This window comes from Elephas maximus, chromosome 11 (assembly GCF_024166365.1).
Source record: "Elephas maximus indicus isolate mEleMax1 chromosome 11, mEleMax1 primary haplotype, whole genome shotgun sequence".
NCBI classification, from domain to species: domain Eukaryota; kingdom Metazoa; phylum Chordata; class Mammalia; order Proboscidea; family Elephantidae; genus Elephas; species Elephas maximus.
Window position 1 is genome coordinate 89,373,437 of NC_064829.1, and position 16,688 is coordinate 89,390,124.

At 42.6% G+C, this 16,688-nt stretch overlaps 1 protein-coding gene across 3 annotated transcripts; it reads right to left on the reverse strand.

The window, feature by feature from the left end:
* Window positions 1-666: 666 nt before the first annotated feature.
* Window positions 667-16,586, reverse strand: LOC126084989 (zinc finger protein 883-like). Of its 3 annotated transcripts, none has more exons than XM_049899843.1 (6): window positions 16,528-16,586; window positions 15,976-16,216; window positions 15,307-15,365; window positions 9,375-9,501; window positions 8,847-8,942; window positions 667-2,990 (listed from the first exon to the last, which is right to left on the reverse strand). In XM_049899843.1, the coding sequence occupies exons 2-6, from the start codon at window positions 16,199-16,201 to the stop codon at window positions 1,492-1,494; spliced, it is 2,007 nt and encodes a 668-aa protein (XP_049755800.1). In that variant the 5' UTR covers window positions 16,202-16,216; window positions 16,528-16,586; the 3' UTR covers window positions 667-1,491. The 3 variants fall into 3 exon arrangements, with proteins under 3 accessions (XP_049755800.1, XP_049755799.1, XP_049755798.1); XM_049899842.1 differs by having other exon boundaries at window positions 16,422-16,571; XM_049899841.1 differs by having other exon boundaries at window positions 668-2,990; window positions 15,976-16,571.
* Between the last annotated feature and the right edge of the window lie 102 nt (window positions 16,587-16,688).

The following is a 16,688-nucleotide window of genomic DNA, read 5'->3' on the forward strand; positions in this document are numbered from 1 at the left end:
CTACTTTACTGTGAGGAAATAAACTTCTCTTTGTTAAAGCCATCCACTTGTGATATTTCTGTTACAGCAGCACTAGATGACTAAGACACTCTCTTTGGAGGGGGCTCACATTCCCCCCTCAGGTAGTCCTCACATGGTTACTTCAAGTTAGGGTGACCAACAGTGCCAGTTTGCCAGGAAACAAAGACTTTCTGAGACCGCACGACTTTCGGTGTTAAAACTGGGCACGTTCCAGGCAGACCCACATAAATCAGCCGCTCTTTAGTGCACTTGTCATTTTCTCAGGTGATTGTTCACAAGGGCTGGGCAGGGAGAGAAGCTTTAGATAGCAAGATACAAAGGCTAAATTCACTGAACACAGTAAGGGATGGAAGGAAGGAGAAATGATTCCTGTGACTGTAACATTTCTTCTCCAAGTAATAAGCAGACTCTGAGCAGAATTCCAAAACCAAATTAAAAAATATTTTGGTAACTGCGTAACTGGAATGAGTATATTGCCTCCAAAAAAAAAAGGACAACAAGATCCATACAGGTATTAGAGTTCTGTTTATTCAAAAAGTCTCATTCATTTAGGATTCAAACATGCAGGCCTGTTTTAAAAATTAAAAGAATCAGAGAAAACCATGGCTGTATGGTGGTTGCTTTTCATTATTTTAATATGTGATCTTATCTCTGAGATTAAAAATAGAACTTCATAAATTAAGGCACAATTCACTTCTGTTTCTGAATGTTGCTTTATTTAAAAAAGTATTAGAATATTTTAAATTAGTAATATTATACAGAGGTATTGATAAAAATGTAGGTTAGCTATGCACAAATTCATGTATTTTAGAAAGGTTAATTATAACTTGCATATTTCCAGGTGCAGGCGGAAATCATTTTGTGATACACCTCAAGGAAACAGACACACATACACACACACATCTGTTTTAGACAACTAAGTCAGTACCAACGCATAAGTTAATCATATAGAAATTTTCACCACAGGAAAACATTCCGCCATATCCATTCCTCACAAAATATAAGTCTTTCACAGGTTACTGTATTATTTCTGAATAATATGACCCTCACATGAAGGTATTAGTTCTACCAAATTTTTTTTTTTTGTGAAATAATACATGAGGCTAAGGCGGTAGAAATCAGGCACAGTAGTTCATAACACCTGTTACCATTGAGTTGATTCCAACTCATAGCAACCCTATAGGACAGAGTAGAGCTGCCCCATAGGGTTTTGAAGGACTGGTTGGTGGATTCTAACTGCCGACCTCTTGGTTAACAGCTGAACGTTTAACCACTGGTGCCACCATGGCTCCGTTTCATAACTTACATTAAATTAAAAAGCTTCTCTAGTTAAAAAATATTACCTGAATAGAAGACTTACTTGTAATTAAAAATCTGTAATTTCTCTAGAAAAAGCTTGGCAAGTAGGTCTGGAACCTGTATCTATCATGCTGTAAGTTTAATGTTCAGGTGTTTTCACAAATTCCCATGTTAAAGACTTCTTTCTTGAGCATGTGTTCTCCAGTGTGTGGTGAGCTGTCCATTCTGAGAGAAGGATTTTCCACACTGATTACATTGGTATGGCTTCTCTCCTGTGTGGGTTCTCACATGGAGCCTAAGGCATGAGCTGGTAGTGAAGGCTTTGCCACATTCAGTACATCGATAGGGCTTTTCCCCAGTATGACGTCTTTGATGTACAGTAAGTTCCCTATTATAGAAGAATGCTTTCCCACATTCCTTACATGCATAGGGTTTCTCTCCAGTATGGTATCTCTCATGTTTAATGAGGAATGACTGATAGGTAAAAGATTTCCCACATTCATTACATATAAAAGGCTTCTCACCATTATGAATTTTTATGTGATGATTAAGGGATGAATGATCCCTGTAGGCTTTCCCACATTTATTACATTTATAAGGCTTCTCTCCACTATGAATTCTCTTATGCACAGTGAGTTGTATCTTCTGTTGAAAACCTTTCCCACATTCGTTACATTTGTAGCATTTCTCACCTGTATGAGTCCTAGCATGTAGAAATAGATATGAACTGGTAGTGAATCTCTTCCCACATTTATCACATTCATAGGGTTTCTCACCTGTATGAGTTCTCACATGTTGCACAAAGACTGAGATTGAAGTGAAAGCTTTCCCGCATTCATTACATTCATAAGGTTTTTCTCCTGTATGGATTCTCTGATGGACAATGAGGTGTGATTTCTCAAAGTAGGATTTCCCACAATCCAAGGATTCATAGGGTTTCTCTCCAGTATGAAATTTATGATGTCTAATGAGGGAGGACTGATAGGTGAAGCTTTTTCCACACTGGTTACACTCATAAGGTTTTTCTCCAGTATGAGCTCTCTGGTGTGCAATAAGGTATGTACTCTGAGAAAAGGTTTTCCCACACTGCTTACAGTCATAAGGCTTCTCTCCTGTGTGAGTTTTATGATGTCTAATGAGATACGACTTCTGGCTGAACGTTTTTCCACACTGACTGCAGTCATAGAACTTATCCCTACTATAAGTTTCCTCTTCTTGAGTAACAAATGAGTTAGCATGAAAATTTTCCTCATATCCATTACTTTCAGAGGGCTTATTCTCACTCCGAACTCCATGAAGCACAGTGATGTGTGATTTCTGTCTGAAGGCTTTCACACAATGATTACATTCACAGGTTTTTACTCCGGTATTGGATGTAATATGGCAGAATGACTTTGCCTCTCCATCACAGTTGAATGATTTCTTTCTTGCACAGTGTCTCTCATGAACAACTAAGTCAAAATTATCTTTCAAATTTTTTCCAAGTAAGTCACAGTTATGAGGTTTACTACTTGAAGTAAGCTCAGAGCTTAAACCAAATTGTTTTCTAATACATTTCTTGTGTATTACCTTTGTCTGTGTTTTCCTATACATGGATGGCACTTGTGTAGAAAAACTCACCTGATTTTCCGGTTGCCAATCTATCAGGTCATCATCTTTCCAGAATTTTTCTGAAATAGGATATAATGAACTAGTCTTTGTTAATCTTTCTACTTTATGTCAGAAATACACATATCTTTAAAAATGCCTTGTTGTGCAGTTCACTCCTTAGTTAACAATTTACTCTTCAGTATTACAATCTCAAATGAAAATATTCCCCTCCGTGGGCTTCTAGAAGGAAACTGCAATAGAGAAAGTGGGAGCAAGAAACTATCATTTACGGATTTTAGTAACTGTTATGGATTGAATTTTGTCCCCCCAAAATATGTATTGTAAATCTTAACTTCTATGCCTGTGGTTATAATCCCATTTGGGAATGGGTTGTCTTTGTTATGCAAATTAGGCAGGATTAGCGTAGGGTGTATCTTGAATCAATCTATTCTGAAATATAAAAGAGATTACACAAGGGAGATTACAGATATGGGGGAAGAGAGATGCCAAGCCACATGAACACTGCCCAGGAATAGAAGCTCAAAGAGACAACGACCTTACTCCAGAGCCAACAGAGAAAAAAAGCCTTCCCCTAGAGCCAGTACCCTGAATTTGGACTTCTAGCCTCCTGAACTGTGAGAAAATAAAATTTCTGTTTGTTAAAGCTACCCATTTATGGTTTTTCTGTTATGGTAGCACTAGATAACCAAAAGAGTAACTTTCAGTATTTTAAAATAGTATCTTGCAGTTGCTGGAGAAGATGAAAAGGAGAAAAGAACACTGGACAAAGATGATGAAAAGGTGAACAAAGAGAATGGGAAGGGCACATCAAGGGGACTGGATAGGCAGTAGGTTAGCCAGAGGGATAAGCACACAGTTAAGACAGGGGCATTTTTACTCCACAGAGGCCATTTGGCAAGATCTGGAGACTATTTTGGTTATCACAAATTAGGGATGGGAGTTGCTATTGGCATCTACTAAGTAAAGGCCAGCAATGTTGCTAAATATCCAAAATTTCACAGTATGACTCCCCATAACAAAAAATATCTGACCCACAATGTCAAAAGTGCTGAGGTTTAAAAACCTTGGGTGAAAGGGAAATAAGAAAATAAGAAGCAGACCAGAGTCTAGGGTCCTAGAATACCATAATCCAAAACCAAACCAAACCTAGTGCCGTCGAGTTGATTCCGACTCATAGCGACCCTATAGGACAGAGTAGAACTGCCCCATAGAGTTTCCAAGGTGGTGCCTGGCGGATTCAAACTGCGGACCCTTTGGTTAGCAGCCATAGCACTTAACCACTATGCCACCAAGGTTTCCGAGTACCATAATAGTATGTTAAAAATCCATTTCTTGACTTCTTCCTCTCTAATCCAGAATGCACACCAGAAACAAATTTATTTTTCTAAACCCCAGTTTCTTGCATGTCTGTCAGATCTCTTTTGTAGACTGGGCCCTCTAAACCCAATCCAAACCACAAATACTACGTATCTACAACCAATGATTCAACTTTTTCATCTTGTTCTGTTCCTTTTCACATAGACTTAGAGACACATACCACGTGCATAAAGCAGAACTGGGATCAGAGGGGTCAATCATCCTGTTTCCAGTATCTGGTTTATTATGGTGCTTTGACTGAGAGACCATCATCTTATTCAGTAAATGGGGACACAGAACCTTCCCTGTTCTTTGAATCTCTAATTTACTTTTCCTTCCACTAGTATCCTGCTTCTGATTATGGGCACTGTGCTCTTCTACAACTCACCCTTTATTAATAATGCTCAGTTTCTTGATTGCTACCTTCCCTCAACTGGGGACATTAAGGATAAGGCCCTAGACCCTGTAACTAAACCTTTACCAATGTTTCCCTTTTACAACGGTGTTTCTACCTAACCCCATATAACATAAAAAGCTTCATTTTTAAATGCTGAAATTTTAAATATTCAACATAGATAGCTACGTCAAATCTGAAGTACAACTGCAACTATTTAAAATATTTAAGACCCTATTATGTCCTCTTAATTACCTCTACTGGTCATAAATATGCTTGAGAAATGGGTGTAGATACTGGGATCCCTCTCGGTGGCCTCCACGTTGATAAATCATTTCATATAAACCAATTACAAACTCAGGAACAGTCAAGAATAACTCACAGAATTAAAATTAAGGGAGAGAAATAAGCCTCCCACATTAATAGTGGAAAAAAATAAGAAAACAGAATAGGTTTTGAGTTTTAATTACATAGGAATGATGTGGGATAGGTTTTCATGGATGGGACAAAGTAATAAGGCTCGAGTTAATCTAAGACGAATTCAGCAAAGAATTTCACATGTATGAAGGTTCGTAAAGAAAATGGTAGAAATGGTGCTATTTGGTGATTGGAAGAGAGAAATCATTCTGGAAAGGCAAACGAGGGCTGTGTTATGAAGGTTCACGAAAGAAAAGGACTATATGACCTTGTATAGGGAGTACTTTTAAGTTTCACTTTGTCAGGAAGTTCTCACAGTAACTGGGATGGCTTAGAACGGTGGTTTCTAAACTGTGCTACTAAGTTTTTGACCCCAGCGATTCTGAAGACAGTGCCTTGGCAGTCACCACTGGGTGCTTCCCAAAGGAGCCCACAAAGCTTTACTGCTCCCAACCAGGTCTGAACCAGGGCAACTCCACATTTATCTGCAAGGTAGCGGAGTGGAGGGACTGCAACCAAACCACTGAGGTTTAAATCCCAGCACCTCTACCTACTGGCTGAGTGACTCTGGGCATGTTACTTACCCTCTGTGTCTCAGTTTCCTCATCTGTAAAGCGGACATACAGCACTATCGCATAGTATTTTCTAAAGTTAAAATAAGTTAATACACGTAACGTGTTATGAACTCCAAACAGCCCATAGTGACCACTTTGAGTACAGTTAGCCCCCATAAAATCTGCTGCCACCGAGATGACTCCAACTCATAGGCACACTGTAAAACAGAGTAAAATTGCCCAATTGAGTTTCCTAGTCTGTAAACTTTTTAGAAGCAGACTGCCACATCTTTCTCCTGTGGAGTGGCTGGTGGGTTTGAACTGCTGACCTTTTGGTTAGAAGCCAAGTGCTTAACCACTGCGCCACCAAGGCTCCTATACAGTGAGCCCAGTATTGCATATTCCTATATGAGGCAGTGCCAGGTAAGACTTCATATGGAAAAGATGTCTCATGCCTAAAAAACAGTTCAAAACCACATCAAGACAGAGATTTGGAAGGGGTTGGGTATCTGAGATAAACTGTCAAGACAGGGCTCAGTAGGTACAAGATTTATACCAATCTGGATATCAGGGTGTATGTGATCAGCCTTCGGAAACATCACTAGACACTGAAGACATGAAGAATATAAGAGATTTTAGCAATGGAAACAAACTGAAGTAAACGTGGGGAAAAAGGACAAATAGAAAGGTAACTTAGAGAAGAATCAAGATGACTCTGTGGTTGCCAGGCCTAGGCAAGCCAGGAGTGGAGGAAGAAATCATAAGAGCAAACACTGATTTCTGGAAGGTCAGTGAGGCAAGGGGGCCATTCTATAAGCAGAGAAAAGACAGAAATGGATTTCACGTATGTCAGGAAGATAGGGGAAGAAAAGTTGGGACCTAAAGCCCTGGTGGTGTAGTGGAAACCCTGGTGGTGTAGTGGTTAAGTGCTATGGCTGCTAACCAAAGGGTGGGCAGTTTGAATTCGCCAGGTGCTCCTTGAAAACTCTATGGAGCAGTTCTACTCTGTCCTATAGGGTCACTATGAGTTGGAATTGACTCAATGGCACTGGGTTTTAATGCCACATAATAATAGCCCAAGCTGTTCAAAATGATTGCTTTCATCTGTCCATTCACTTAACAAATATTTGAGAACCTACCATGCACCAGGAACTATGCACATGGAATAAACAATTAGGAAGAAATGCAAATTAAGGTCTGTGTCCTTTTGGAGGTAGAAATTGAGTTGGAGAGGCAGACATGATGAAATAAGCACACAAATATGGATACAAATAATGAAGCAAAGGTTCTCGCCCAGATGGGTGGTCAGGGAAGGCGTCCCTGAAGAAGTGTTATTTGTGAAGAGATGTGAAGAATAAGGATTCATGGGCCAAGTGGGTGGTGAGAAGGCCATGTGGCAGGCAGGAGAAGAGGAAGTAAAAAAGAAGAGTGGTGCAAGATAAAAGGTAGTGAGCTAGGCACATCGCTGACCAGGTTAGGCCATATATCCCGTGTTAAAGAGTTTAGTATTTATTCCAAGAGCTAAGAGGAGTACAATTTTAAGGAAAGGTGCAGGGTATGGAATCCATGTTCAAATCTGGTTTTAATGTGGCAAATGGATTGAGGGGCAATGAGGATAAAAGGAGACCCAGTTAGAAAGTTAAGGCTGAATTTGAGGTGCTGGATGACAATACCATGGTTTAGGGAGGAAGTAGTGAATTAGAGAAGTGGGCAGATTTGCGAGGCATATAAGAACGTAAAAATGACAATTCTGTGTCTAATTGCACAGGGGGGATGAGGAGAGGGAGGGAACAAGAAAGCGGAGGATTTCTGGCTTGGGTAACTACACGATGCCATTTACTGAGAGAAAAACTAAAAGTGGAATAGCACCTGGGAGAGGTGGGGAGAATTTTACGATCTTATTTAGGTCAGGGGGAGTCTGAAGTATCTATGAAACATCCCCCTGGGTATGGCAAAAAGGCAATCAAGTTTCAAACTTCGAGGAGAGATCAGGACTGGGGAAACACATTTCAGTATCTTCAAAGTAAGGAAAGGTAACTCCAGATAAGGGTGCAGATGGGGCTCAGGGAGACCAGAGAGTCAGAAATAAAAAGGATCTGGGACAAAGTCTGTAGAAAATTTCAAAATTGAATGGGTGGCTAGAGGTGGCTGAGCCAGTGAATTAAAACAAACAGAAACAAAAACAGAGAGAAAGGAGAAAACAAGGAGAGATGTTACAGAAGCCAAGGAAAGACAATGTTTGAAAGACAGAATGGTCAACAGGGTCAGTTTGGCCAATGGCCAGCAAGACAAAGACAAGATTATATCATGAAGAGAGTCAGTGATGATCTTGGCAAGAGCAGCTCTAAGGGTGGCACACTGCAGCAAGGAGGTGCACAGGGCAGAGTAGAGGTTTGGGAGGTGAAGGCAATAGAGTAAGGAAGTGGGGTAAACACTATACAGAAAAAAAAAAACAGCCCCAGGTGGCTCCTCAGTTAAGAGTAGAGAAGGGAGGGAAAAAATAAAAAAGTAAAGGTTGGAGAAGCCCAGGGAAACGTAAGTAAGATCATGGTGGTGATGTCTGTCACTCAAGCGGAAGTGAGAGGGCATCTCAAGAAGGGCAAGGACAACAAAAGCACACGCACATGAAAAGCAGCTGGTAAGCAGTGATGTCAAAAGCTAGGAGAGTCCAGGCGGGGAGGAGGCAGCAACTGCTGAATTGTGATTCCAGGGATCAACAGGAGACAAAGTAAGAAAGCAGTCCTTTGAAAGCGTACATGTGAGGACTTATATCTGAAAGGTGGGACATGGAAGGAACTAGAAAGAGCAGGACTGGCAGATGTTGAAATAGGGAAGACAGTTGCAAAAGCTTGAATGCAGAAGAAAGATGACAGTGATGAAGATACTTGTGAAAGGGAGACTAATGAAGAAAACAAAGTCACCAATGATGTAGGCAGGGCTGGGAGAGAGCATACATGAAAGAGAGGCATTTCTTCTTTTAAACCCCAAAAAGTTAGAGACAGAAGTTGGGAAGAATAACATTGGAAGGTGTCATTCTTGTATTTGGTTCTTTAATGAGTTGTGTTTGGCCTTTTTCAGAGGTCTGGGCCTTTGGAACTACATTTCTAAAGCACCAACCCCTCACATGAAAACCATGCTCTTACTTCCAATATTACTTCCACCGTCTCTCAGCTGCCAGGTTTCTAAGGACTCACCTGGACAGCCCCTCCTTGGCAGTGCTCCCTCCTCCGTCCAGGGCTCCCCACCTTGTTCCAACTTAAAGATCACATCTGGCTTGGTGGACTGACACCCTGTTCGTGGGAAACAACATAGTAACAGTGACTCGGCTTTGCTAAACTCTTTTAAAATTTATGATCTCCATTCACACTAGGAGGTAGATTTCCAAAGACAAGTGATTAGGAATTTGCTTAAAGTCACCCAGAAGGTAAGAGCTGGGTCAGGAAGACAGCCCAGATGAAGTAAACTCCTGGGCCCACGCTCCTGACTACTACTCAACACTGATGCGAAGGAGGCAAAACACGTTGTCTATCTACAATATACTTGAGACCATTCAATTGTGAGGCATGAAACATACCTATGAGCAAAAAAGATTAAAAATCTTTAACCCTCAAAACTCAAGGATAACACCATTAAGCATTCTAAGGGTGTCCCAGCTTCCCACACGTGAGACAGGAAAGGCCTCGAGTGGGCTGGGCTCTGAGTCCAAGGTGAGCTGCCCTTACCCACAGAAAGCAGGTTCCCGTAGGTCTCCAGCATCACGTCTCTGTAGAGGACCCTCTGAGCTGGGGCCAGCTGCTCCCACTCCCTCCGAGTGAATCTCACAGCCATATCCGTAAATGTGACTGAGGCCTACAACAACACAGCCTTCAGTCTCAAGTTATCCACTTTTAATTGTGTAGAATTTGTTATAAACCTGAACTCTACAGTTCTCTGTTGAAATTACAGTTGAAGCCAGAGGCCGTAAGTGCCAACAGCGGGAATAATTATTGCTGTTATGAGGTGCCATCAAGTTGATTTCGAGTCATAGCGACCCCACACGACAAAGTATAACTGCCCCACAGGGTTTTCTAGGCTGTTATCTTTACAGGAGCAGATCACAGGGTTCTCCCATGAAGCCCTGGGTGGGTTCGAACAGCCAAATTTTTGGTTAGCAGCTGAGTGTTTAACTGTTGTACCACAGGACTCCTTCGGGAACAATTAAGAGGATGGGAAATTGTTGACAAACGTGATATCCAAATACACAGCACATCTGGCTATTACATCTTTAGAGATAACAGTGAACACGGAGAATATCTCCACGCCATTGAAAAAAGTCTATATTAGACAGAGGATAGGTATTTCTTACCAGATTTATTTTGTACCGTGTAATCACTAAATTAAATCCTGGCTAATTTGTTTGTAAGAAATTCCACTCTAGCTTAGTCAGTTTTGTTTTTGTTTTCTGCTGCAACGGTTTACAGGCATATAATCTTTCACCTCAAGCTATGACTCTTACTTTTTGTTGTAAAAAGCTATTTCCTTATTTTTTTCTTATACAAATTTGAACTTACTCAACATTTTGGTAACATTTAAATCATTTACTATGACTTCTCTGATCTTACAATTATCCAAGCTAGCTGTATAAAAAGGAGCCCTGCCGGTGCAAAAGTTAAGCACTTGGCTGCTAACCAAAAGGTTGGTGGTTTGAACCCAACCAGTGGATCCGCAAGAGAAAGACCTGGCAATCTGTTCCCAGATTACAGCCTAGAAAGCACTATGGGGCAGTTCTACTATGTCACATGGAATTACTAAGAGTTGGAATTGATTCGACAGCACCTAACAACAGCAACAGCCGTATAAAACTTGTGTACACTGTCTTAGAGGTCAACATGACACATCATATATAAAACAAAAAACCAAACTCGCTGTGGTCGATTCCGATTCATAGTAACACTATAGGACAGAGTAGAACTGCCCCATAGGGTTTCCAAGGAGTGGATGGGGCATCTGAACTGCTGACCTCCTGGTTAGCAGCCAAGCTCTTAACCATTGCACCAGCAGGGCTCCACATGTAGTGCCACTTATATACCCAGCCATGTGAATGAACCAAAAATTATAATAGAAATACCCTGCTGCGTGCAGCCATACACTAAAAGGCATATACATCCAGTGTCTACTATGGACCAAAAAGGTAGAACGACCAGAACTAGGCATAGGCCAGATGCGGGAAGGATGAAAGGAAAAAGGGCATATGGCCGAGAGGTGTACAGCTTGGGCAACTAGGCAGAAGGTAGTGGGATGCAGAAATGTTTTCCAGGCCCCTCAGTATGTCTAAAGCCAAACACATCCCTTAGCCCTCTCTACCTCCCCTCCTCAAACCCAAGCATTATGGGTAGTTTCTACAGATACAAAAGAATATTATGCAGCCAATAAAAAGAACAAGTGTGTTTTGTCTCAATCAACCTTGAGGATGGCCAAGATGTATTGTTAAATAAAAAAATTAAAATAGTGACCAGGAAAACAAAGACCCACTCTGTGTGAAGCAACAGAGTAAAATGGTTAACGTAATGGATTTTGGAGTCAGACTACCTGGACTCCAATCCATTTTCCCACACTTACCAATCCTGCAACTTGGGGCTAATTTCTTAACCTTTCTGTGCTTTAGTTTCCTGATCTGTAAAACCAGGATAATAGCAGTATCTACCCACGTAGAATTCTGACAGTTAAAAGAGCTGATCCACATAAATCAATCAGAACAATGGCCGATTCATAGTGATACTATATGTTTGCTTGCTCTTAGGGTTATTGTAAGGTGCTTGGGTGGCCCAACAGTTAAGCACTCGGCTGCTAACTGAAAGGCTGGCAATTCAGACTCACCCGGTGGCTCTGCAGCGGAAAAGACCTGGTGATCTGCTCCTGTAAAGATTACTGCCTAGAACCCTAGGGGGCAGTTTTACTCTGTCACATGGGGTCACAATGAGTAGGAACTGACTCAGTGGCACCACCACCACCAACATGACTATTATGGGAGCATCTGCTCAGCCATGGACATGGCCACACACTACACGCATACCGGCTCAGTGTACATGAATACAGGGAGGGTCTGGAAATATAAGCAGTGGGTAATGGCTATGAGAAACATGCAGCCTAGATACAAGCATGTGGGGGTCCTCTGTAGACCACCACCACCAAAATGCTTTGAGAGGGAATTAGGTTGCAGTGAGAAAATCAAAGGCCAGAGATGGATCCTGGAAAGCAAAAATGTTTAAGTGATGGAGGGAAGGCAGAGCCTGTGCAGACAAAGAGCAGAAAGCCACAGACGCCAGTAGAGGACCTTCAAGTCAGAGAAGAGAACACCAGTACACAGGCCCAACAAGGGGATGAAGGGCAAAAGGGACCTTTCTGAGACCTGCCCAAGTCAGGTGATGGTGGTGGAAGACATTCTGGTCATCTGTGTAGTGAAAGGGACACAAGGATGTGGAGACAGAAACCTTACACAACATATTCATGAGGTGTATCTCTGAGAGAAAGAAGGAGAAAGAAAGGGCAGAGCTTGGAGGGCAGGCAGGGTGGAAAGAGGCTGGGAGTGAGACTGGGGACCTGAACACAGCTATAGATTATAACGAAAGAGTTGATCAAGAGATGTTAAAGACTGAACAATGGGGGTATAAAGGAAGTACTAGACAAGTTGGGAGGGAAAGTGGTCAAAAAAAGAGGGGAAGGGGTATGCTGGAGGAGAGACCCCCTTTCTCCTCTGAGGCTCTAACAAGGCCCAGGGAGCTTTAGTATTGTATATACAAACCTTCCCTGGAGAACACAACTTCAAACAATCTGCAGATTACCCTCAGTTATAAGCCCTTCTCTGAGAAATACTTGCAAAGCTCTTTGTAGAATACTCTAGGCCTTCCAATCCTCCAGATAATCAAAGATTTCTATTCCAGTATCAACCCAAACCATGAGAGAACCATGTCTTTGGACTTTATCATTTTTTCTGTTTTCTCAGAGTCATTTTTTTTTTTTTTTTGGCATTATAAACTCACTTTGTGATGAGGGTCTAAAATTGCCACATAAAATCTGATACAGAATTACTTACCTTTCTGCTACTTCCTCAAGATGAAGCCCTACCTAAAATATGTATTTGTTATTTTCTCTTTCTTTCTTTGGTTTATACCTAAATCCTGACAACTTACTCCATGAGACACTGTCCTGGGTACCAGGAACTCCACAAGAACACACTTTTCATGGTCAGTTTTCCTGGGAACCCACATTCTAGTTGGGGAAACAACCTAACAAATTGTAAGAGACCAGTACTATGAAGAAAACAGAATGGCTTCCCAAGGAAATCATGGAGCACTCTGGCTGTATTTCATCCAAGATAGACTTGTTCATTCTTCTGGTGGTCCATTGTGTATTCAGTATTCTTCGCCAACACAATTTAAAGGTATCAATCCTTCTTTGGTCTTCTTTATTCATTGTTCAGCTTTCACATGCGTATGAGGCGATTGAAAATATTATGGCTTGTGTCAGGCACATCTCAGTCCTCAAAGTGACATCTTTGCTTTTAAACGCTTTCAAGAGGTCTTTTGCAGCAGATTTGCCCAGTGCAATACGTCGTTTGATTTCCTGACTGCCGCTTACCAGCAATCCAAAGATACTTTAGATAGAGTAATCTAAGCAGGCTTCTCTGAGGAAAGACACTTAAGCTGAGACCTAACTGATAAGAAGACAGCCATGGGGATGATCTGGGGGAAGAGCAGTCCCAGCAGAGGGAGCAGACAGTACAAAGGCCCTGAGGTGGGAACGAGCCTGGTCTGTTCAAAGAACAAGGCCAGGGTGGCTAGAGTATAGCAAGCTAAAGGAAATAGTAAGTGATGAAGTCAGAGGAAGGCAGCTATTCAGTGGCGAGTCTGGGCAGGAAGGCTGTGCTTATTATCAAGGTGACACAAAATCAGTAGAAAGAGGAGTTTAATCTGCCTTTCAGAAACATGACTTGGACTGCTGTGTGGAGTGTGAATTGTTGGAGGCCAGAAGGTGTGCGTCAGGGTTGGATCCTTTCACCATTCTTACTCAATTTGTATGCTGAGCAAATAATCTGAGAAGCTGGGCTATATGAAGAACACAGGACCAGGATTGGTGGAAGATTCACTAACAACCTGCGATATGCAGATGACACAACCTTGCTTGCTCAAAGCGAAGAGGCCTTGAAGCACTTACTGATGAAGATCAAATACTACAGCCTTTGGTATGGATTACACTTCAACATGAACAAAATCCTCACAACTGGACCAAAAAGCAACATCATGATAAATGGAGAAAAGATTGAATTTGTCAAAGATTTCATTTTACTTGGATCCACAATCAACGCCCGTGGAAGTGGCAGTCAGGAAATCAAACAACATATTGCATTGGGCAAATCTGCTGCAAAAGACCTCTTTAAAGTGTTAAAAAGCAAAGATGTCACTTTGAAGACTAAGGTGTGCCTGACCCAAGCCAGAATATTGTCAATCGCCTCATACGCATATGAAAGCTGGACAATGAAGAAAGAAGGCTGAAGAAGAATTGATACCTTTAAATTGTGTTGGCAAAGAATACTGAACACACAATGGACCACCAGAAAAATGAACAACTCTATCTTGGAAGAAATACAGCCAGAGTGCTCCTTGGAAACCAGAATGGTGAGACTTTGTCTCACATCATTTGGAGGGACCAGTTCTAGGAGAAGGACATCATGTTTGCTAAAGTAAGAGGGTCAGCAAAAAGAGAAAGATCCGGATTGACACAGCGGCTGCAACGATGGGCTCAAGCATAACAATTCTGAAGATGGCACAGGACCGGCAGTGCTTTGTTCTGCAGTACGAGGGGTTGCTATGAATCAAAACCAGTTCAATGGCACCTAACAAGAAGAATGGTGGAACAATGGTTAAGTGCTCGGCCGCGAACCAAAAGGTTAGTGGCTCAAAACTACACAGCGGATCTGTGAGAGGAAAACCTGGCAATTTGCTCCCATCAAGATTACAACCTAGAAAACCCTATGGGGCAGTTCTCTGTCACATGGGTTTGCCATGAGTCAAAATTGACTCAATGACACCTAACAACAGAATAAAAACAGGAGAAATGGTTGGGAAGCTGCTACAGTGGTCATGGCAAAAGGCAGAGGAGGCTTGGAACAGGCAGCTAGCAGTGAAGATGGGGAGAGCAGATAATTTGTGAAGTTCAGGGAAAAGAACTAACAGGCCTGCTGAGGAACTAATGTGAGGGATAGGGGGATTCAAAGATGACTCCTTGACGCTATTCCCCAAAATGAGAAAGATACTGGGGAGGAACAAGCTGGGGTACAGAACCTCAGACCTAAATGTCAGGATAGCTCCACATGCCCCGAGGAGTTGGGATTGAATTTAATACACAGCGCTAATCTCACACTGGACTATGTTTCCCATTTGCTTTGGCTTTCAACATCCCAACCAAATTGGCACATCTACTTTAACTAAATGGACAGGATAACATAATCTGTGTATCAGCATTACATGGCACCCCAGCCAAAATATCTCAATCCCTCCATTATTTTCCTGTGTACTGACTGTTACTTACTTTTTCAATTTAGTTGTGGCTTCTTGTAAATCATAAAAAATCCACTGGAGCAAAAAGGAGGGTAACAAGAAATAAATCAAGACTCACCTGGGACTTGGTCTTTTCAAGGTGTTCTCGGGAAATGGCAAAACCTGAAGAAAGTGGAGCTGGGGAAAATGAAGGAGCCATAAAAAACTAGACTTATACCTACGTAGACAACCAGCTGGTCTAAAAAAACCACCCCCACACTGGCTGACGTGACTCCACCATGACAAACTGGCATTCAGATACTTCTTGATAGAACACAACATCACTACTGCACAGCTCCTGTGAAAAATGCCTACCCTAAATCAAAGAACAAGGAAACATCAGACAATCCAACCTGAGACACACACAAATGTGGCAAAATGTAACTAACTGGCGATTCTAGTGAAAAAAGTACACAGGTATTCACTTAACTTGTTGAAACTTTTGGGGAAGGTATGCATTTTCCAAAATTAAAACTGGCCCCAAAACCTTGAAAATACATGAAATAGAAAATATATTAACGCTTGTTGTCACCATTACTGTTATTTTGCAAACATCAAAATAACTTTTTAAGCTTGGGCTCTGAAATTAGAGTTTATTTTTGGTTCAGTGATGGAGAAGAGTTCAAAAAATGTGTTTACCCATAGCTGTTGCCACTGACCAGCCAGCCTTCTCTCACCTGTCTTGGCTTCTCCTTTTTCCTGGGGATACAGTGCCCACCCATTTCCTCCTTCCTTGATGTATTCTTACCTGGCTTATCACCATTCTTACTCAAACTCTCCATCACTTCACAGCTGCTTAAAGCTCTCAGGGCCTGAAGACATATCACAGAAATCTTCCTTCGCTTGGACACCAAGGTCCCGGTCGGATTCAGTCCCAAAGGCCCTGAGATACTGCTGGGGCGCCAGGCTCTGCCCTCAGGGTAGAGAAGCTCTCCATTCGGCCGGCCGGCTGCTCCCGGCGTCACAGGAGTCATGGCTTTTCCTGTGGGCTGAGGAACAAATTCCTGTTTGCTGGAGACTTCAGAACTCGGTGACTCACTGGGAAGAGGACTGAGGAAGAGTCAAAGTGAGAGAAAGGGACAAAACCAGACCCAGAGGGCGGGAGCCCGCGGCAGCGAGCGCGGCCCTCGGACGGCGACCATGGGGCGACCACGCGTTCCGGGGCCTGGCCCGACACGCCGCCCCGCCGGCTACCTAGGGAAATGCCGCGCAAGGGGGTCAGCGCCGCCGACGGGGGAACGGTGTGGGGCTGTCCCGGAAGTCCGTGCCTGCCCAAACCACTGGATCCCGGTGCACCCACCGCCGGGCTTTTTCGCCCTCGCGCCCTGAGGGAGGAGAATCAGTCCTGCGCGCACACCCCGCCCCCGTCGCACACCCCGCCCAGACGCCAGCCCTAAAGGGACACGCGCCCCGCCCCTGGCTCAAGTCCCAAAAGCCCTGATTTACTGACCGAGACCGGAA